Source organism: Typopeltis vanoorti, chromosome 25 (assembly GCF_054136105.1).
Source record: "Typopeltis vanoorti isolate ZY-2024b chromosome 25, IOZ_Tvanoo_1.0, whole genome shotgun sequence".
Taxonomy (NCBI): domain Eukaryota; kingdom Metazoa; phylum Arthropoda; class Arachnida; order Uropygi; family Thelyphonidae; genus Typopeltis; species Typopeltis vanoorti.
The window spans coordinates 28,500,891-28,524,174 of NC_143573.1; the positions used below are offsets into that span (position 1 = coordinate 28,500,891).

A 23,284-nucleotide genomic window follows, 5' to 3' on the forward strand; every position below is an offset into this window, starting at 1 on the left:
CCATTGTTCTACTACACATTGGCATGAATTTGTTGAAACCTTTATGCAGATATACATAAATGTCACTTATGCAGTGTATATGTAAAATACTTGATCATGTGTCACCACATGTTCTAGGCAACTATTTAAGAATGCTGCTGCTCAGTAATCATCAGTAGTGTTGATCACAATGAGAAACAAAGGATCTTTTGGAGTTCAATAAAGGGTTTATTGTGGGTACCTGGTCTGGCTTGGAGCCTTGATTTTGATTTCTCAAAAGGTGAGATATTACAGATATTTAATGGGAAAATAATCCACATTGCTTGTCTAATTGTCTAAGAGGCATAATTGTGGTCCTGAGACAGTGTTAGGAACAAGATCACAGTTGTTTGAGAAGGCTTGTACGGATAAGCCAGCAATTGACTGAAGCATTTAATGAAGGCTGTTCCCAACCTATATCTCACTGTACCATGTGCAAGGAATTACTGATTGGTATTGGCAGTTGTATGCCTATATGGAAATCACTGATTTTTGCAAAGAATAAGAAAAATAGTTTATAGTGGTGTTAGGAACACTGTGACTGGACACGGAAGATCTGGAAAAAGTCATGTGGTCTAAGTCATGTATCTTTTTCCCTATTGACATTAGGAAGCTTGTCACGAGCCCCATGAAACAATGAACCCAGTTTGCCTTGTAAACACAACTCAAGGTTCTGTAGGTGGTGTCATGGTGTGTGGGGCATGTGCTAATACAAATCAGGTCCCCTGATATTGCTGGAAGGTCAGATGCCTTCCAAGGAATATCTAAATATTGTTGCCACTGAAGTCCATCTGGCAATGTTGACTTTTTATCCAGCAGATGAGAGTTGTTTCTGACAGTTGTCACTGCCGAACAATTCCTGTGGAATTGTTAGCGATTCAACAAGCATGACAGTGACTTCCATCTTTCCTGGCCAGCACAAAGCCCAGATATGAATCCCATTGAGAATGTATGGGACATGTTAGAAAAACAGATACAGGAGCAGAGTCCTCTTCTGTCAAATCTGAGCCAGTTAAAGGACTGTTTGATGAATGCCTGGTATGTTGTAATACAATGTGCTGTAATTCAGGCTAAAGGAGGTCCAACTTGGTATTAAATAAGTTTCTAATTCAATGGCCAGTGTGTGCGTGTTTTAAAACAATCTATAATTAACTTTAACAAAAACTTGAAACAAGTTCTTATACAAGATGGTCTGAAAAGTTCTCAGCCTAACAATGAAAAAACGAATTTATAATTTCAAAATTATTTTTATTTTTGAACATAATCTCCCTTAAGACTAATACATTTATTCCAGTGATGCTCCAGTGCCATTATCTCGTCCCTATAGTGGTTCTCAGTAAGATCTGCAAAATACCCCTCTACAGCTGCAATCGCCTCTTGATTCGAAGAAAAATGCTGACCAGCGAGGAAGAGTTCTAGTTTTGGGAAGAGATAGAAGTCTGATGGAGCCACACCTGGGGAATAGGGTGGATGTTCCAACAATTCATAGTGCAGATCCCTTAATTTTCCCATTGCCAAAACACCTTTGTGGGCAGGTGCACTGTCCTGATGAAAGATGATTTTTTTCTTCTGCTAACCGGGTCTTTTCTCATGAATTTTTTCATCTAGTCTAGTTAAAAGATCGGAATAATATTCCCTGGTTATTGTTTTACCCTTTTCAAGATAATTAATAAACAAAATGCCTTTAGCATCCCAAAACAGCAATGCCATGACCTTTCCTGCTGATGGAACAGACTTTGTCGTCTTTGGTGCTGCACAACTGGCTTCTGTCCACTGTTTTGACTGCTGCTTGGATTCTGGTGTGTAATGGTGAATCCAAATCTCATCCATAATAATAAATCAATGCACAAAATCAGTTTTATTCTTATTAAAAGTCTCCAAGCACTATTCGGAGACTTTCATGCAAGTGCGTTTTTGATCTGCTGTGAGTAAGTGCGGCACCCATCTTGCGCAAAGCTTTTTCATTTGCAATTCTTCATGCAGAATATATCCTACATGTTCTTTTGAAATGCCTATAGTCTCAGCAATTTCACACACTTTGACTTGCCGGTCATCCAATACCATATCACGCACTTGATCAATGATTTCTAGTGTTGTTACACTTTTTGTACATCCTTCACATGGATCATCTTCAAGGCTGGTATGGGCACGTTTAAACTCGGCAGCCCATTTCTTAATTGTCGAAAACAAAGGAGAAGAGTGTCCATAAACTTTTATGAACTTCGAATGGATTTCTTTTAGCATTTAAACCTTTTACAAAGAATTTTATAACCTCATGATACTCAATTTTATCGATTTCAAAGGATACAGACAACACTTTTGCTTCAAACAGCTGTATAAAACAAACTACTTGATAGGATTACTTGTAATTTCACATGGATGCTCATGATAGATGTACAAACTTAGAAAAAAAAAATCTTGCTGATAGTGTTTCCATCTATGGTTGAGGCTGAGAACATTTCAGACCACTCTCAGCATAATTTATGTTCAAATTTATATTCAAAACTATCTCCCATGTTAAAGCTGCACAATCACTCTCCAGCTGGAGGCTACCCCATTTCTTATACACATTCTCAGATGCTATAAGTAGATCCAATATTCTTACATCATGAGTCCCTTCCACCACATGTTGCTTGCAGTAGATATAACTCCATAACTATAAATTTTCTTTTTTTTCATCTTACATGCTCTTTCCTTGTTACTCTATACTCTCGTAGTTAAAATGACCATTATGATAGTTATGCTTGTATTCATAGTTTGTCAATGCAGTTCAGTCCTCTTGATGACCCTGTCCTATAGCAGCATCCAACCATGTATTATGTTGTTAACCTCTGTCTCACAACAAACAAAGCAATGCTCTGCTTGTATTACTCATACTATCAAACCCTATTTGGGATCTTTACTCTTTTTGGATTTAATTCCTCTGCAATCATTAGCAGTATTTCTACTCTTAGTAACCTGTCTGTTCTCCCTGAATACATTCTGAAATAAATGTTTTGTGTATGTTAACAAATGTATCAGGTACTCAGTTCCTGTTAACCCAGGCATTTCAGGTAGACTTGCTGTTCTGCTGAGATTGGAATCCGATACATGAACATCAGCACTACATCAGATTCTTGATCTCGTGTCTAGCCTTGTTTATCATGCCATTTGGTGTTACAGTTCTTTGGAATTGACTTAAATTTGAATGTCTCTTCCTTGAAAGATGTGAAATTATAATCCTCATTAACTATAAATATTCTTTCCCTTATCTTATATCATTTGTTACCAAATGCACCCTGAACTTATTCTAGACATCTTCCTGCACAATCTTACTATTATGTTAACTTTACAGTATTATACTGAGACAACACTAACTTTTTTTTAACACATCTTGTTGATTTTATTGTCTATTTCACTCCTACTCTATTTACTCACTGAACCTTTATGTATGTAGTTATGTTGCTTGCCAGATACTGTCCTTGTTAATTTCCATGCAATCACAACATCTTTCTTGCACAGCTTGATAGCTGTAGAGAACCTCTTTCTCATGCACACTACATCTTCATCCAGTGTAGTGCACTTTTACATACAATGGTTGACAGATCTTAATAAAGTGAGCATTCATTATTTGAACAACTGCTTCTGATGTGAGGATGCCATCTGCATTTAGCAAAGTTATTTTTTAGCTTGCATAGACAATTTCCTACTCTGGCTTAGCTTTTTGTATAGTACTCATAACAGGCGCGTTCTTCATGTCTTGTAATTTCTCATACCCTTATTCTGTTCTCATGATATTCCTTCTACATCTCTTAAGGTTGCATATCCATTTCACTTCTGCCCTATTTGTTCTTTGAACTCTGGAGAAGAAAGATACTATGTTATTTAAGTGTTTTTTCAAAGCTTTCAACTGTTGATATCTATCTATCTCATTCAATAACTGATACCATGTGACCAAACATAGCATTCTCCTCGATTTGTCATAATTTCTAAATTTTTAGTTCAGCATATAACCTGTTCTAATTGGAATATCCACATGCTCAGCTATTTCTCAGGTCAGTATGGCATGATCACTGTTGCCAGCTGGTGGCATAACAGTCGCATCCGTAACTGACATCCTTTTGGATGCTATGATCAAATCTTAACACACTCATTGGTCTCTTTGCTCATTTCACTTGCTGCTTGAGAAAATATAGCCTTGAAACAGCTCAAATTATCCTTTGCGCTTCTCTGCTACCGAATTAATGTTTGAATAATTTAAGATGCCTATAATGATTACTCATTTATTATCCATAAATTGCTTCACCTGCAGCAACTGAACCATCAGATGTAACACCCCACCATATATTTCATCCTAATAGTCTCCACTTCACAGCAGAATTTGTTTCTTTGGATTTATGGCTGAAACAATTTGGCTATGAGGCCAGTGTATTATATTTATTAATTATGCATGTCATAATGGCAGGTTCGCCTGCTTCGTGGGTAAAAAAAAAAACTAGTTTCCAGCCAGGAAACCCTGTGCCTCCATATAAGACTGGCTAGATAGCCTGAAACTCACTACTACATGAGATGTTATTACCATTGTTGTTTTCATAAGTTTCTATTTTAACTGGACTCTAATCATCTGATATCATTAGAAGTACTTCCCTTCCTACTCTCTGTCCTTTCTAAGTACTATACTCCTTCCACTTGGTTCCATTTACTATATGAAACCAGCCTGTCTGGTTGGCTGAGTGGTTGGCATATGTGCTCTTCAGCAAAAGGCTGAGAGTTTGAATCCTGCCGTGAGCATGGATGTTTGTGATTGTCTGAAAATACTAATGGTGCTGGGCAGTAGATGGTGTTGGTGTAGTTGTGGTTTGCTGTAGTTGGTGGAGATGGAGTGTTGATGAGGAGGTGCCCTTCCTCAATGAGTCTTTGGTCTCCTTGGAGGTGTCATATAATAATGTCTCAGAATCAGGTTTTGCTAGTGACAACAATCTTGGACCATAACATATTCAAACAACAAATTATAAGTCTTATAGTGGCTGCACTGCATATTTCAGAAAGCCTGGACAGAGGGATGAATTCTAGATGATTAGAGCAGAGCTCTCATAGTACCCATATATATAAAAAATGAAATAAAACAATGTGAAGAGTATTTTTCTGAGTGTTCTTGATAAGATTTATGTCAGTAAACTTGAGAAATGGTTGAAGGATTGTGGAAGAGAAGCTTGGTGAGGAACAAGCTGGATTCAGGCCAAATACAGGCTGTCAGGATCAATTTTCACTTTATGACTAATAGTTGAGATCATGGAATATAACAGAGATCTGTATTTAAGTTTCGTAGATATGGAAAAAGCATATAAGAGAGAAGCTATTCAAAATGTTGCAATTGTATGGAGTCAGTGCAGCATTATATCAAGCAATACTTAGTCTTCATTTGAGTTGTAAGTCAGCAGTTAGAGGAAGATGGTTTAATGTTGAATCTGGTGTCAGACAAGGATGTACGTTATCTCCTTTGTTATTCCATATCTATATGGATCGCATTATGAAGGAAAGTGGTATTAAACCTGATATCAAAATTGGAGATGGTAATCTCAGCTCTTTACTTTATGCAGATGTTATACTTTAAATAAATCTGGCACAAGTCTGCAAGATTCCCTGACTAAATTGTATAACTGTTGTAATATAGTATGAAGGTCAACAATAACAAGACAAAGACGATGAAAATTTCAACTGCATTGTGAATAGAGAACCTATAGAACAAGTAAAACGTTTCAGCTATTTAGGCAAGATTTTTGGTGAAGATTGTAAATTAAATATGGAAATAGACAACGGAATCAAAAAAGCTGGTATGGTAGGAAGTCAACTGAATAAATTTATATGGAATAAGAGAGAAATTAATCAAAACACTAAATTAGCTGTATACAAGACAATGTTCAAACCAAATTTAACTTATGGATCTGAGAGCTGGGTCAGAAGTAAAACACTCAATATAAATTGATATTGACGTTCAGACCAAAGACTGGAGGCTGCAGATATGAGAGTCCTGAGAAAGATTAGGGGCATGAACAGATGGCATCAATGGCAATATCGTATTAAAAACCAGGAAATTAGGAAAGAACTCGTCATTGTTTGCATCCAGGAATGTGTTAGCAGAACTAATCTCAGGTGGTATGGTCACTTAAACAGAATGGGAGAGGAAAGATTAGCAAAACAAGTGTTCTCTGCCTGTCAAGATTCCAACATTATTAGATTCTTGACAGGTAACAGATTGGAGGAAAATTGTAGATAAGAAGTTAGTAATGATGTAATTTTTCATGTAGTACTATCATATCCTGTACTCCCCATCTCCTTAAGGGTACATGTCAGGAATTTAATGATGTTCAAAAAGTTTGAACCTCAAGTTTACAGGTCTACTTCTTCACAAGATTCATAGCCATGATCATTACATGTATCATTATCATATTTGCATACTTTAGCTGAATTCATATAAATTATCAGGATTTCTCCCAAAATGATCTAACTTCAGTCATTTGTGTCTGCAATCGTTACCATATTTTTTTTTTCTTCCAGTTTCTCTATTGCATTTGTCACCACCTTTATTTTCACTCCTAGGAAGCTTGAAATAGTGATCTCAATCACAAATTTAATTAGTGAATCACCATCCCATATTACTTTTTTCTTATTTTGTAATTGATTTACTATTATTCATTGATAATTTACCAGCTTCTGAGCTTTCTTGCCTCTTATTGTTTTCCTTATTTTTCTTATGTCTAAGTTTTTGTAAATATGTTTCTTAACTTTTTCTAACTCCCTGGTTGACTATCTGATAATTTCTTTTAATCTGAAAATTTTATGTTGATTTCTTGATTTGTTTGCATCATCGGTATAATGGTTTAATGATTTGATGCCAAATTATTTTTAATGCATCTTCACCTTTTCAAATGTAAACCTATAGTATTTTAGCACCATGGGTGGACTAAGATATTCTTTTATATATCATCTGTAAGTGCTCTATAGACCATTCATTGAACTTTTTCAAATCACTTCAGGCTTCCAGTAAGCATGGTGATAATAGTCTTTATTATTATTACATAACACCTCCAGGGAGTCCAAGGACTCAGCAAAGGAGGGTACCTGCTCTATAACTCTGTCTCCACCAACTGCAACTCCAACAGCCAAGAACACCTACTTAGCCTGCTAGAGGGCACCATCAATACTTTTAGGAGAACAATAGCTTCATACTACCTTCATCTACGCCATCTACCGCCGACAACCAGCACTAGTATCTTCACAGACAATCGCAGACATCCATGCCCACAGTGGGATTCGAACCCGCAGCCTTTTGGCTTTGTTTTGCACATCTACCAACAGAAGACATTTGTGAACGTCTACAATAGGATTTGAGGAGAGTTAATATGCTATTTACTTAGCCCTACCAGGTTGATTTATTAAAATCTTATCTTTTCTAAATTGCTATAGACCTTTCCTGTTTATGTACAGAACACTGAAAATTTTTGAAAATGTCTATTTGTCATAAGACTGCTTGGTTACTTTGTCACTGAAATGAATAATAAAACTATTGAATTATAAATTGACTGAAATTTAAACTACTTCTACGGTAAAGTAGAATAAACATTTATTCACTATTTCTAACCAAATATTCAGTATTGAGATTACTTAATTATTTAGCATTTGAGATTTTCTGGAAAGACTTGGTGGCATTATTATTTAGTTTTCTTCTAGATAAAGAATAAGTCTGATTCCTTCAGTCAACTTACTGATTGTCATTGTCTCTTATCAGACACTGGAATTTTATAATTTAGAAAGATTTGGTAAATAGGTGGAAAAGGATATAAGTACACATGTTGAAGGTTTACATGATGTGTAGTGGTTTTTTTTAAGTATGATAATGTACAGTGAATGAGTTCATCCCTAAAAGTTTAATGAATTATTCTCATTCTACTAAATGAAATAAGGGTCATGTTTGGAGTCAAAGCTAGTTAACTGGGAGGAGACCTGTATTTCACATAGCTTCTAAGGAATAGACCAATTGACTAGGCTTCTGACTTGATGCCCAGTCAGTTTTAAATGTTGCAACTGTTATTAGATATCTACTTAGATGCTAAATAAGCAAGGATGCACCGGTAGTTTGACTTAGCTGACCAAATTCTATTTTTCTGTACTGCATACACGTTAATAAAGGTACAAGCATATTTAGATATCATGCAGACACTAGGGCATTGTCTGGTTATACCTGGTTTTTTATTTTCTGGTTATAACCAGAAAATGCCCTAGTGTCTGCATGATATCTAAATATGCTTGTACCTTTATTAACGTGTATGCAGTACAGAAAAATAGAATTTGGTCAGCTAAGTTAAACTACTGGTGCATCCTTGCTTATTTAGCATCTAACTAGATATCTAGTAACAGTTGCAACATTTTAAAACTGACTGGGCATCAAGTCAGAAGCCTGGTCTATTGGTAATTAGATTAGCTCTGCTGACAATGTCAAGTTCCTTTCTAATATCTTCATTTTTAATATGATTTTGCCATTAATGCCAACTATTTACTCCTTTAATTTTTCTTTAGAACTCTTATCTGGTCTCTCTAATCTTTGATCAGGTGCTTCATTTCTAACCCAACTCTCAGATCCATAACTTAACTGGTTTGAACACTGTCTTGTAAACTGCTAGTTTGGTGTTTTGGCTAATTTCCGTTTTATTCCATATAAATTTATTCAGCTGGCTACACATCATTCCAGCTTTGCTTATTCTGTTATGTATTTCCAGATTTAACTTTCCATCTTCACTGAAAACTGTGCCTAAATAGTTGAAATATTTTACTTGTTCTCTAGGCTCTGCATTCAGAATGCAGTTGATGTGTTCAATTTTTCTGTCTATTTTCATAGTTTTGGTCTTTTTTTTTTACTGATATTCATGCCAAATTTGTTACAGCCATTATTCAATTTAGTCAGAGAATCCTGGAGACTTGCACTAGATATGTTTAGGAGTACATTTAGCAAAGAGGTAAGTTTGACATCTAATATCAAGCCTAATGTCACTTTCTTTCATCATGTGATTCATATAGATGATGAATAAGAGTGGAAATAATATGCATCTTTGTCTTACCCCTGATTTTACATCAAACCATCTTCCTGTATTTCCTTCAGTTCTAGCTGCTGCGACTTTCAACTTAAATATAGACTATGTATTGCTCTATATAATGTTCCATTTACCTTTATATAATTGTAGTGTTTTAAAAAGCTTTCTCTGGGCACCTTGTCATATGCCCTTTCCTGATATACAAAACTTAAGTACAGATTCTTGTCATATTCCTGTGATTTTTCAACTATTTGTTGTAAAGTAAAGCTCTGATCTTGACAACCTCTATTTGGCCTGAACCCAGCTTGTTCAAGTTTCTTTTCCATAATCTCATTCAACTTCCTCAAGTATGCTTGCATAAATCTTACCTGGAACACTTAGAGAAATTTCTCCGTAATTCTCATATTCAGCTTTATTCCCTTTTTTAATAGATGGGAACTACGAGAGCTCTACTCCAAATTATCTGGAATTCAACCTTCTGACCAGGCCTTCTGAATTATGCACTGCAAAACTTTATACTTCCATACTTATTATTATTGGCTACTCCATGGAGTCCTGAACATCATGTGAAGCACTGCCCAGCATTTGCAAAATATCTATCGTACTTTGCTTTTAACTCATTTAGTCATGGTACCTACAACACTCTGGCAACTTATTCCACTCATTCATCACTCTCAAAGGAAAAAAAAAACCTAGTTCTAACATCTTTGCTAACTACATTCTTGCTAATCTTCCAAGAATTGCCCCTAGTTCTTCCACCGCACCTGTTCTAAAAAATTTCTTCTGTATTAATTGTGAAAATCTTTCTGTAATTTGTATGTCTCAATCATACATCCCTTTTCTACCTGTCAACTAATTTCTTTAATCCACAAATGAACCTGTTCTCATAAAGTTCATTCTATAGACCTGCTACCATCTTGGTCACTTGCCTCTGGATCCTCTCCACCTCTTTCTCATCACCAAGAAATCCAAGTGACCAGATCTGCATGCAGTAATCAAGATGGGATCTTATCAAGGCCTCAATAAAGAGGAATAATAACCTGCTTGTTTCTGCTTGTCAAAATATTCTTCAGTAACCAAGTAATCCAGTAAGCTGCTTTAGCAACTTTTGCTATGTGCCCTCCAAACTTCAGCTCCCTATCTACCAACATTCCACAATCTCTGGCTTTGTCAATTTCCTGGAGCACTGTTCCTGTATACAATGTAGTATACAGCTGTTAATGTTTTCAGCCCAAAATGCATAACCTTACACTTTGCCACATTGCTGTTTTTGTTTGCCCAGACTGCCAGTCTGTCCAAATCATCCTGCAAAATTCCCTTGTTCCAGGGAATTAGCAGTAGCATTGGCATGCCTGGTTAATAAGTCTTACAACAGCACAGGTTCCAAGGGAGTGGAAAGAAGGTAAAATTGTTCCAAAACTGCATAAAAAGCGATAAGGCTGTGGCTTCAAATTATAGGCTAATCTGTATATCTGGAGTTGTGGTGAAGGTATTAGAGAGATTGGTGAGAAATAGGATACAGAAATGGATTGATAACAGTAGTATTCTGTGGTTATCAGCATGGGTTTGTTAAAGGGAGATCATGCTTTACTAACTTAATTACTATAACAAATACCTTGGACAGGGAAGATGCATATATAGTGGTGTACTTGGATTTTGCAAAACCTTTGATAGACGGTCATATGACAAGCTTTTAAATAAATTGAAATCGATGGGATTGACAACAGACTTCTGAGTTGGATCGGTGACTGACTGTCTGATAGGCATCAGAAAGTTGGGTATGGGGTGCAGTATCCCAAAAGAGGAAGGTCACTAATGATGTACCACAGGGGAAGTTTTGGGAGCATTGTTAAATTTGTATGTTAATGATATTGGGATGGGTTTAACTGATATGCAGCTGTTTGCAGATGATCCAAAATTGGGGAGTGCAATGGAGAGTCAAGATGTTATGGCCTTACAGGGAGGACTTGAATAGATTGCACAAATGGGCAGGTAAGTGGAACTGTCAATTCAGTGTTGCAAAGTGTAAAGTTTTGAGATTTGGTAAGCAATGATAGGATGCAAAGTATACACTTGGTGGGGAAACTTTAAAGGAAGTAGAGGAGATGAGAGAGATCTGGAGTGGTGGAGGACAAGGACCTGAAATTCAGGGGCCACATTTCACAAGTTGTGAAGATGTCACATCGGATAATGGCAATGTGGAGGAACTTGACATTCAGAAAGAGAGGTTATGATGCCATTTTATACATATATATGGCCTTGATCAGGCTTCATATGGATTATTGTGCACAATTTGGTTGTCTGTTTTTCATGGTTATCAGGACATCTTGGAAAGAGTCCAGAGAAGATTCACAAAGGGGGTGGTCAGTGGTCTTTGGAATGTGGAGTACAAGGATAAATTGAGAGAATGTAAATTGCAGACACTCATGAATAGGAGGAAGGGGGGGGTTACGATTGAAACATATAAACTAGTCAGAGGTTCTTATTAGGCTGACATCTAAGATTACTCATAGAATAGGAGAGGGGGAGGTAGAACAAGCGGCCATTGCTGGAAATTGAGGGTGTGAGCAAAGGAGTGAGGAGTAGGTTCCTTGCATGGAGAATGGTTGGTGAGTGGAATGCATTGTCTTAGTGTCTCAGTTTAAGGCAGAGTTGGGTGAGCATTGTGTGCAATAGTGTGTACCTCCCACGATGAGAGACTCCATGAGGGCAGATATTAATAATAATATAAATCAAAATAATTACTTGACATTTTGACCTTCATGTCAAGGTCATCTGGAGTATACACGTGTGTGTACAAAGAAACAAGCTACGTTACAAATCTACATGGTATGCTTAAGTTAAGTAATTTGGTTAACCATTAAAACTATTAACCTGACCTATGATGAAAAAAACTTTACATCAAAGCAAGTCCTGTTATCTATTTGGTTACAAATCATAAGAGAGATTAAGCTAGAGAGCAACATGCTCTCACATCATTGTTCATATAAATTAGAACAAAACAGATGGATGGTGGCCAATATGAGCTAAAATTATTGCTTAGTCCTAAAGTTAGGGTTTGCTGGACAATTTGAACTTGAGTGGGCTGAATGTGTACTATCCAAATTTTCGAGATTTTTATGCCACCATTATTGTTAAGATTAAGATGGCTGATCAAAATTTCACAGGCTTCTTTAAATTTGCATTCATACCAGATTTTGTATGAAAGTACTTTTCCAATCAATTTGGTGTAGGGTGTTAAAAAAGTGATCTGAGAGGCCTGCTTTACCAAAATTGTTAAATGTCTTAACACCCTTCCCATCAACACTCAGATAAGAATTATATATCAAGTTTCACCAATATAAGGCAAGTTACAGGTGCAATGGAAATGGTATGCTCCAGAGTGGGCCAATGGGGAAAGAGGATCCTTAGAGGAGTTGAATATATGTTTTTTTTTTTTTTTAATTTTATAGATGGTTTAAAAGTAGCATTAAGATTATAATGGTGTAGAATTCTATTTATTTTATCTAATAACAGGACTCTCAGATCACACCCTACACCAAATTGGATACCTGCTCTTCACATAATACAAAAATCTGGTATGAATGCAAATTTAAAGATTTCTGCAAAATTTTGATCAATCATCCTAATCTTAACAATGGTGGCATAAAAATCCCATGAATTTGGATGTCACATATTCAGCCCACTCAAGTTCAAATTGTCCAGCAAACCCTAACTTTAGGACTAAGCAATAATTTTAGCTCATATTGGCCACCATCCATCTGTTTTGTTCTAATTTATATGAACAATGATGTGAGAGCATGTTGCTCTCTAGCTTAATCTCTCTTATGATTTGTAACCAAATAGATAACAGGACTTGCTTTGATGTAAAGTTTTTTTCATCATAGGTCAGGTCAATAGTTTTAATGGTTAACCAAATTACTTAACTTAAGCATACCATGTTTAAGTTAAGCATATGCTTAAGCATTACTTAAGCATACCATCCATCTGTTTTGTTCTAATTTATATGAACAGTGATGTGAGAGCATGTTGCTCTCTAGCTTAATCTCTCTTATGATTTGTAACCAAATAGATAACAGGAACTTGATATATAATTCTTATCTGAGTGTTGATGGGAAGGGTGTTAAGACACATTTAACAATTTTGGTAAAGCAGGCCTCTCAGATCACTTTTTTAACACCCTACACCAAATTGATTGGAAAAGTACTTTCATACAAAACCTGGTATGAATGCAAATTTCAAGAAGCCTGTGAAATTTTGATCAGCCATCTTAATCTTAACAATAATGGTGGCATAAAAATCTCGGAAATTTGGATAGTACACATTCAGCCCACTCAAGTTCAAATTGTCCAGCAAACCCTAACTTTAGGACTAAGCAATAATTTTGGTTTAGGCTGTAAGCAGTAATTTCAGCTCTTATTGGCCACCATCTATACTGTTTTGTTCTAATTTATTGTTTTTAGTTGTTACATGGTTGATTACATGTTATGATTGTTACTTGGCAAGTTGGCATACAAAGATAAAGTTCTTAATGAAAACTGCTATATCAGTTAATACTACAGTTATCAGTAAATGTGATAGTCTTATTGCTGAAATGGAAAAACTTAATGGTGTATATGATCAAACTGATTTGCTTTCTGTGAATAAATGCTTTGTCATTGCTTAAACAGTTATTAAACTGTTGCATGCATCTGCAAGTGAGAATTAAGAAAAAAAATTATGTAATACAATGGGCTAGAATCTAATGTGTCACATTGACTGGGGTATGCATGTATAAAGAGAAATGTGATTAACTCATGAGCAGTACAAAATAGGCATAAGAAGTAGGGTGACTAGTATGATAAAGGAGGCATAATCAGATGTTTTGAGAGGCAATTAGCTGAACAAACCAGGAGCAATTCCTGAGTTATGTAGGTGAGCATAGAAGGATAACTTGTTGAATGCATATGGTAGAAAGTTGACAAAAGAAGAAATGGTTGAATTTTTGAGTGATCACTTTATTATTATTATTCAGGCCTCCATGGAGTCAAAAGACTCATCGTGGGAGGTCCTTCTTAAGAACATAAAGTCTGTCAAGATTCATCGAGGGGAGGTTCCCCCTTAAGAAACAGTATCATACCATTCCTTAAACTTGTTGACCGTTCTCGCTCCTCACCCTCTTGCTCAGTTTCCTTTCGTAACTTCCAGGGATGACCTCTTGTCATCACTCCTTCCTGCTGTTCAACCAAGCGAAAGAACTCCCCAGTGTCAACCCTGTAACCACCTCTCAACAGTTTAAAAGTCTCAATCATATCACCTCTCCTTCTTCTATCCACCAAACTCTGCAGTCCACGTTCCCTCAGCCGATCCTCATAACTATCCTTGTACAGTCCTGAAACCATCTTTGTGTCCTTTCCACAGTTAATTTATCCCCTTCAAGTCCTGGGGACCAAATCTGAGAACAATAGTCTAAGTGTGGTCTGATCAGAGACTTATACAATGGAATGATAACCCTTTCATCTCTGCAGGTCAGTGTCCTTCTCATAATTGCAGCAATCCTCTGTGTTACCTTTGCCACCTTTGCAATATGTCCCCTAAATTTCAGGTTTCTATCAATCATCAACCCCAGATCTCTAGTCTCCCCTACTTCCTCCAGTATAACTCCTCCCATAGAGAATGCAGCATCCCATCGATGTTTCCCAAACCTCAAGACCTTATATTTTGCTGCATTAAACCGACACCCCCCCCCCCATTCATTTGCCCATCTATCTAGCTTATTCAAATCCTCTTGCAGGGCTACCACATCTGCACTATTACTAATAATCCTTCCCAGCTTTGTATCATCTGCAAACAACTGAATATCCCCTTGCAATCCACTGGCAATGTCATTGATATTAAGGTTAAGCAATACAGGTCCTAGTACTGAGCTCTGTGGGACCCACTTGTAACCCTCTGCCTCCTTGAAACTGCTCCACCATACACAACTCTGATACCTATCAGACAGCCAATCCTAAATCCAGTTAACCAATCTGACATACAGACTGATGTGCTGCAACTTAAATATCAGCTTATCATGTGGCACCCTGTCAAATGCCTTCGCTAAGTCTAAGAAAATTGCAGTATATGCCTTTCCCTCATCTGATGTTCTTGTAACTTTATTATAAAAGGCTAGCATATTGTTAAAACAAGAGCGCCCTTTCACAAATCCATGTTGACTCTCACAGATAACATTACCCTCATCTGCCCAATGCTGTATACGGTCCCTCACTACTTTCTCCAAGATCTTAACAACTACTGATGACACACACAGACTGGCCTATAATTAGACACTTCCAGTCTGTTACCACCCTTATGCAATGGCACTATCTTACCTTCCTTCCATTCCCTGGCCACCTTTTCCGCAGCCAGACTTTCATTGAAAAGCCAAGTTAAAGGCACTGTCAGTTCCCTAGCACAAAAACTCGTGGTGAAATACCATCTAGTCCCAAAGCTTTACTGACATCCAGAGTACTTAGTATCTGAAACACACTCTCCTTCTATACCTCTAAACCTCGAACCAGCCCTATCTCTAGCATTAAAACTGACTCCTCTAGGATGAAATACTCCAATAAAGTCCAATATTATCCAGGAACAGATAATGCAGTGGCTGGCTGGACAAAGATCCAGGCAAGAATAGTGATAGCTGAACTAGAAGTGCTCGGCTTATTAAACTCACTGCAAATATGGCTGTTGGATTTAATGGAATATCAACTTTTGTATTACAAGAGAATTGTCATTGCCTTTGTCCAGGATGTCAATTTGTTGTTATAGCATGTTCTGGGTCCCAAGGGAGTTGTCATTAAAAGAATTTTGCCTTAGTAATTTGCTCATTTCTGTAATAGTAACAGTTGATTATGATAAAGGAAATAGTTATACCATGATATTGCTGGACTTTGCCAAGGCATTTGATAGGATACCATGTGGAAATCTATTATGCAAATTGGAGAGCAGATGGCAATTGGTGAGGCTGATGACATTTGAGTAAGAGCAGAATCAAGACAGGTGACCATTCATTACAAAGTTCTGTATTTGTACTATTGCTGCTGTTTGATTGTATAGTAGTGATATTGGAGATGGTTTAAAGCAAATATCCAGACAATTTAATGATGCTAAAGTATAGAGCAGTAGCAAATAAGTGAGAGATACTGCATAATGATTTAAGTAGACATAATAGGTAAAGGATAATAGTTACCAGTTCAATATAAAGTTACCCACTTCAGAAAGTTGGTGAATATGTTGGATTAGAGAGACTCGTATATAGTGATAGTTTTGGATTTTGCAAAGACATTTAATTCTTCCATGGTAAGTTGGTGTACATGGTGGGGACGATGGGGACAGACTGAAGATTACTCTGTATAATACTGGCAGATTAGGCATGGTGGGCCCAGAAAAGGAAGGTAACCATTGTTGTGCTACATGATCTGTTGGCTCTTGTGGATTGATTGGCCTCTTCAGTTGGTTGCTGGTGATGCATGGTTGGGCAAGCATATTTAAGGAGTGGTGCTTATGTTAACTCTTTTCAAGAAAAGATTTGAATAGACTCTTAATGGGGACATATAAGTGGGGTTTGCAGTATTAAACGTGTGTGAACCAAGAGGTTAAGAAGAAGAATCTTACCATATTTTTCAAGCAGTTGATTTTAGTCTTTGACCATTGGTAGATGGAATGAAAGAATGAAGAGAAGTTGGTTCATTAAGTTTAGCGATATTGTAAATGGATGACTAACAAACTGCTTTGCTCTTTCCAGTTTTGAAAGAGCAAGAGCAGCTAAAGTTTAAGATGTTGGATGCTGACCTTCTCCATGGTTTTTGAGAGCACCTGTAGAACAGGCAGAAACTGAACGTCTATGAGAAAGGGAGTGGAGTCATGAGAGGGGGGTTATCGATTAACTAAATTGCACTCTTCTGAATAGCATCAGTCTTAAAGGATTTGTGTGCATTACCCAAAATTGAACAGTATTCCATGGTTGGGAAAATTTAGGATTTATATATAGTTAATAGAGGTACAAGTGAGTAGTACCATGAGCAGAAAAGTCAGTTTTTTATTATTATTATTACCCCCAGACCTCATGAAGTCAAAGACTCATCTGGGAGGTCCTTTTATCACACACACAGCTCATCATACCGTGCCTTGAACACATTCACACTCCTTAAACCCTCTATACATTTTCCAGGGATGACCTCTGGTTCCTCTCTGATCTCCCACTGTTTTCTGTAGACCTTCTCCAGCATTGATCCTATAACAATCCCTTACCAACTTGTAGGTCTCTATCATATCTCTCCCTCTTCCTCCTGTCCACCAGACTGCAAATTACATCTTCTCAATCTTTCCTCATACTTGACATTGCAGAGGTCAGAAACTACCTTAATCAGTCACCTTTGGACCCTTTCCAACATCTCTTCATCCTTCTGAAAACCAGGTGACCAAATCTGGGCACAATAGTTCATGTGTGGCCTAATCAAAGCCTTATACAATAGAACAAGAATCTCCCTACTTCTACACATCAGTGTCCTCCACGTTATTCCCAGAAGCCTTTGTGTTGTCTTCACAATTTTGGCTGTGTTCCCTAAATTTCAGATCCTTATCCATTATCACCCCCCAGATCTCTTATTTCTTCCACCTGCCAACAATATAGCCTCACCAAGCATAAATTCTGCATCCCATCTTTGTTTTCCAAATTTTAAAACCTTACATTTTGTAACATTGAACTTGCATCCCCATTTCTGTGCCCAATCACTCAATTTATTCAAGTCTTCTTGTAAGGCCACAACATCTTCACTACTCTTCGTGGTTTGTCCCAACTTTACATCATCTGCAAACAACTGAATATCTCCATCCAAATCTTCACCAATATCATAAATATACAAGTTAAACAGTAATGGCCCTAAAACAGACCCCCTGAGACACTCCACTAGTGACTTTCCTTTTCCTGGATATCGCTCCCCCATACACAACTTGTTGATACCTATCAGATAGCCAGTCTCCAATCTAATGCACTAATCTAATATCCAACCCCATCTGCTCTAGTTTGACTATAAATTTATCATGAGGTACTCTATCAAAAGCCTTTGCGAAATCTAAGTATATTACTGTGTATCCTTCTCCTCTGTCCAAGGAAGCAGTCACTTTATTGTAATAAGTAAGTAGATTACTAAAACATGACCTCCCTTTAGCAAATTCATGCTGTCCATTAAAGATAATGCCATTGTTGTCAACCCAACTCTGAATCCTAGTTCTCACAAGCTGGCATCAACTCCCTGCACATTACTTCAGAATACGTGGTGATATATTATCAAGTCCTGCAGCCTTATTAACATCTAGTTTACTCAACTCCCTATACACCTCTTGCTCACTTACAGTCAGTCTCTCCTCCCCATCATCTACTGCTCTCAAACTCTTCATGAAGTCACATTCATAAGATTGAAAGACCTTTATGGACTGCTCATTAAGTATCTCCATCACACATTCTGCAACAGCTGACTTTATACCATTTTCTCCTATCAATGTCATCCTTCCATAATCATTCTTTCTTTTGCTGGCTACATATCAAAAGAACTCCTTAGGATTCTTTTTGGCTTCATTAGCTAACTGCTATTAGTACCTCTCTTTAGCCACCCTCACCAACCAAGTCACCTTCCTTGCCTGGTCTTTGTAGACCTCATGGAATTGGTTATTTCCACTTCTCTTATGCTGCCTCCACAATGCCCTCTTTCTCTGTATTGCATGCTTAATCTCTTTATTTATCCATCTCACACCTACCTTATTTAACCTTCTCACCCTTGGAATACATTTAGACATTGCATCTACTAGAATAGTTTTTGAAAATCCCCCAAGCTGCATTGATCTCTTTTCCAGCTAACTCCTCATTCCATGCTACAGCTGCAAGCTGTCTCCTGAGCTCTTCATGATCATACCCTTTTCTCACAGGGTCCTCACACTGCTGGCAACCACCCAGATAATCACGTCATGGTCACTCTCACCAATTGGTGGATGATTTGATACCTCTTTATGGCTGTAGAGGCTATGCCCAAGATTTTTGTTCCAAGAAAAAAGCTGGAAGTGTAGGTCAACTCAAGAAGGGGAATTAGTTTAAGACACTGGCTATATTAGATCTAGAGTCTTCTATTAATTCTGCATATATATATTCTGCTACATGTATAAACGCACAAAAAATCAGATATGCCGATTCAACCTAGGATTTGGAATGCCTAAAGCAGGTGGCTACCATATTAAATAACATTTAATTTTTTAAGTGCAAATAAGAAATTAAAAAAAAAAAATGAACACCTTGAGCATTAAAATGGCTCTAAAAATCTGAAATCAGAAAAGAAACTGGAAATAAGCTCTTGATTTTAAAATCCTCAAATTAAAAATTCTATAGATCCACTGAATAAAAATAGTCACTATAATAGGATTCCAGAAAAAAAAAATCATCTAAAAATTTAGCTTCAGCCTCATTTTTTGAGATGACTCAACTTATTTATGTAGGACTGCTATTCTTTAATTTGCTGTCAGAACATCAGATACCATAGTTAAGGTTATGTTATCCTTATTATAGTGGCTATTTTATCTGCTAAACATTTAGATGGTACTGCATATTATTTGACAAATAGATGCAATCTTTGATCAATTGAATTTTTTACAATTTGTATATTTTTCATGTTCTTTTGTATGTACTTTTTTTTTATTTTGTATGTGTGAATTCTGTATCTTTTTTTTCCCCTCATCCTCCAGTGAACTTTAAGCTAGAATGATTGAATGTTTTATCATATTCTTGTGATGATGCTCATCACCAAATTCTTCCAAATCATTATTTAGTGTATTATAGCTTTAGCTACTATTGTGGGTGTATTATATAAAAATATCCTAATGTAATTGTGCAGCAATCATAAATATGTACACTTCATATTTTATTTTAGTTACTTTCATAAACTTCTTATCAGAAGGCACTCAATCTGAAAAGAATGTTATATCCTATCTCTCCTTGTATTCATTCTTCTTGAAGAAGCATTCCCATCAGTAATCTATTTCACTTATTCCTCACATGCCATGGAAAAATATTTAGATCTCAGGAAAAACAGTCCTCTTGCTTAGTTTCTGGGTGTCTATCCTCACCAACTGTATTGAAATCTCCCTTGCATTTATGCCATAAAACCCCATTTTGACTACTTTGTTATTACTATATTTTCATTAATTTCACTGCCAAACTTTTGAAACTTGCTTCTTATTCTATCATCATAACTGGCATTTCACAGACCTGATATTTCTTGGTTAATCACATTTGTACTTTCTCTGCTACCTCCTTTTTCCTGTAAAAAAGCAATTAACAGATATGAGCACAATAGTCCACCTGTTGTCTGATCAGGGCTTGGTATAATTATTTTCTTATCCCTGCAAGTTAATGTGTTCTTTAACATCAGTTTTATATTGTGATAACTTACCAGTATATGGTCCCTAGCTTCAATCTTCTCCAATATTATTCTTAGGTGTATCCTTATCTACTTGCAGCAAATTTCCATCAGTATAATACTCATCCTGCAATGTCTTGTGTCCAGAATGTTGTATAAGTTCCTTGTACTGAACTGACAATCATTAGCAATCACCATCCTTAGGATATTCTGAGATATACCATGAGTCACTTTTCATACTCTTTCCTTGCATTCACTTGCATGTGAAGTCATAGAGCCTATAACAATAGAACCATCTGTGGACAAGTAATTAAGAGGGGGAGGATAACTCTAGCAAGAATTATTTGGGAAAAGCAGGTGTTTGAATCAGAAGAATGGAACCAGCAGTCAGACCATTGGAGTAGGGGAAACCAGAAAAATTTGAGTCATTTCGGTTGGCACTTAGCTAGGAAAAGGTTGAGCTGTAGAAAAGGAAATGTTGACAAGGTCATTGGAGTTGCCAAGAGACATCTGTGGTATTGAAGTAAGAGCTGGTTGCATAAATATCCAGAGTGTTTGAAGTGATGAGAATTATCTATTCCAGTTAGTAGGTGAACAGTGCAAATCATTATGGACAAATAATTCGGCTTCCTTTCTAGCTTGATCTGTGAACATAGTTTGTCATGTGAACACAAATCTTGAAGGAAGATCTATTTTAATTCCTAAAATCTAATTATGTGTAGTGATTGGAATTAGTGGTAAAGAAAAAGTGCAAGCAACAAAGGGAGGTGAGGAGATCTTGAACTAGCAAATCATTTAAAGAAGATTCATCATTTAGTAATATTTGGCATGGAATGTCAGATTTGTGCTGTCTTTCTTATAGGTCTTATGTAGAATGTAAAATGAACTGTAGTGTGAATGTCAGTAAGGCAAGGAATAATGAGGCCCTAGATATTGAAATGGATGTGGAAATATTTACTCATTTCATTTATTATTTATTTTTTTGTATGAGGTTTTGTGTTATATTTTATATATACCATAGTGTCATTGTTATCTTTCAGTTGATATTAGAAATATGTGTTCTGATACTTGTCAGCCAGTCACCTGTCCAATCTATCCGCCTAATTTTTATCTTCATCCCTTTTAGTTTATATAACAGTTTATTTTGCAATATTCCCTTAGATTCTCAAGTCCACCAGTATCCACATTCCTTGTTCAGTTTACCATTCTGTCAGAAATTCTCATCTACTTATTTTTGTATATGATTCCTAACCAGCACAAAGCTGGCCAACTGATTGGAGAACACAAGCAATTATTAGGCATAATTGTATACTACTGGCATTTGGGTTGCTCTGACCATAATTCCAGCCAACCCTAATCCAGGACCATCTGTAGATCTCTACTCCACATATAGCTAATGACCTATAATGAACTGTATCTGTACTAGCACCACTCTTGTGCAATAGAACATTCATTTTGAATGTTACCAATCCTCTATGCAGAGACTCCAACAATTAGGTAAAGACCTTTGTCAATTTTCTTGTACCTTCCCATTAACACGTTGATATCTCATTGTTGTTTTTACTATGATTATTATAAACTTACATTTCCTCTCTACTGTCTTGTGGAAAGATTTTTCTTTTCCTTTCCATTGTAGCTACATCTAAAACTTAACTAGTCACTTTCACAATCTGGCTAGAGATGTTTTTGAATAACTTCATTTTTAAAGTCTGAATTCTATTTTTAATATGTCTAAAATTTGCTGCTGCTTAATGAATTTTCACTGATTAAAGGAATTTTAATTTTCAGATTTTGTTTCAGAAGTAAGCCCAGATAGTCAGGTAATATTTATTTACAATTTTGTAATTGATAATCATTTTTTATTTTATTTTTTTTTTTAACTTATACACTAGTAGGAGGCCAATCACATATTTCAGTGTATTATAAAGCCACTAAAGCACCAATTAAAATGTGTGTGTAAAATCCTGAATCGCACTTTATGTAATTGAGTTACCACAGTATTAAAAAGGTATAGTTTTTAAAAATAACTTATTGGAAAATTACATCTATTATATACAAATTGTTGTTCCATGATTGTTATGAGACCAACCTTAAATTTATGCTACACCTGAGTAATCTTGCTTAAGACTAATTTCAAAGAGATGAGGCTTTATTGCATAAGTTAATGAGCATATGAGGTTGGAATAGTTGAATCACTGATTCAACTATTCAAAGGATAATTTAAGAAGTACTTATTGTTGGCTATTTGTTTGGTTATTGGCCTTATTGTTTGTTCTGTTTATAGTTAAATAGTAATAGACAACCATGAACAACTGTGCAGTTATATAAATCAGGTAAAGTAAAAAAACTGTAAAGTACAATAAATTTCACTTTCAGTAAATGACATTGAATAGTACTAATGATCTGTAGTGGAATTCCATATGGACAACTTTCTTCCAAAGCAGAAGACTGACATAAACTCTCCCCCCCCCCAAAAAAAAAGGTATAGTGAAAGGGATGTATTTTAGGTTCTCCACAAAATATTGAGCTTGCTACTAGTTGTATATAACCAAATAAGAGCAACATGAACTTCAGGTTCAGAAAATGAAATATTTGTATTTTATAAAAATTGGCAAGCACTTTCATTTTCTTCTTGATTATAAGTCATTTTTGTAGATGTTTGGGGCTAGTCTGAGAAAGGGCAAAGGTCAACAGTGTTTAGAAAACTGTTCATATAGCAAATTAAACCAGTATGGCTGAGGGTTATATATTGTATAATTTGCCTGTTCTGCA

At 36.2% G+C, this 23,284-nt stretch overlaps 1 protein-coding gene across 1 annotated transcript in view; it reads left to right on the forward strand.

Annotated features, from left to right (window-relative positions):
- The window catches only part of LOC150092622 (clathrin light chain-like), a 116,433-nt gene that overhangs the window by 28,092 nt on the left and 65,057 nt on the right, over positions 1-23,284 (forward strand). Inside the window, exon 3 of the mRNA XM_090414506.1 lies at positions 22,301-22,332. Within this exon, the coding sequence (XP_090270632.1) occupies positions 22,301-22,332 (32 nt within the window). The remainder of the gene's footprint in view (positions 1-22,300; positions 22,333-23,284) is intronic.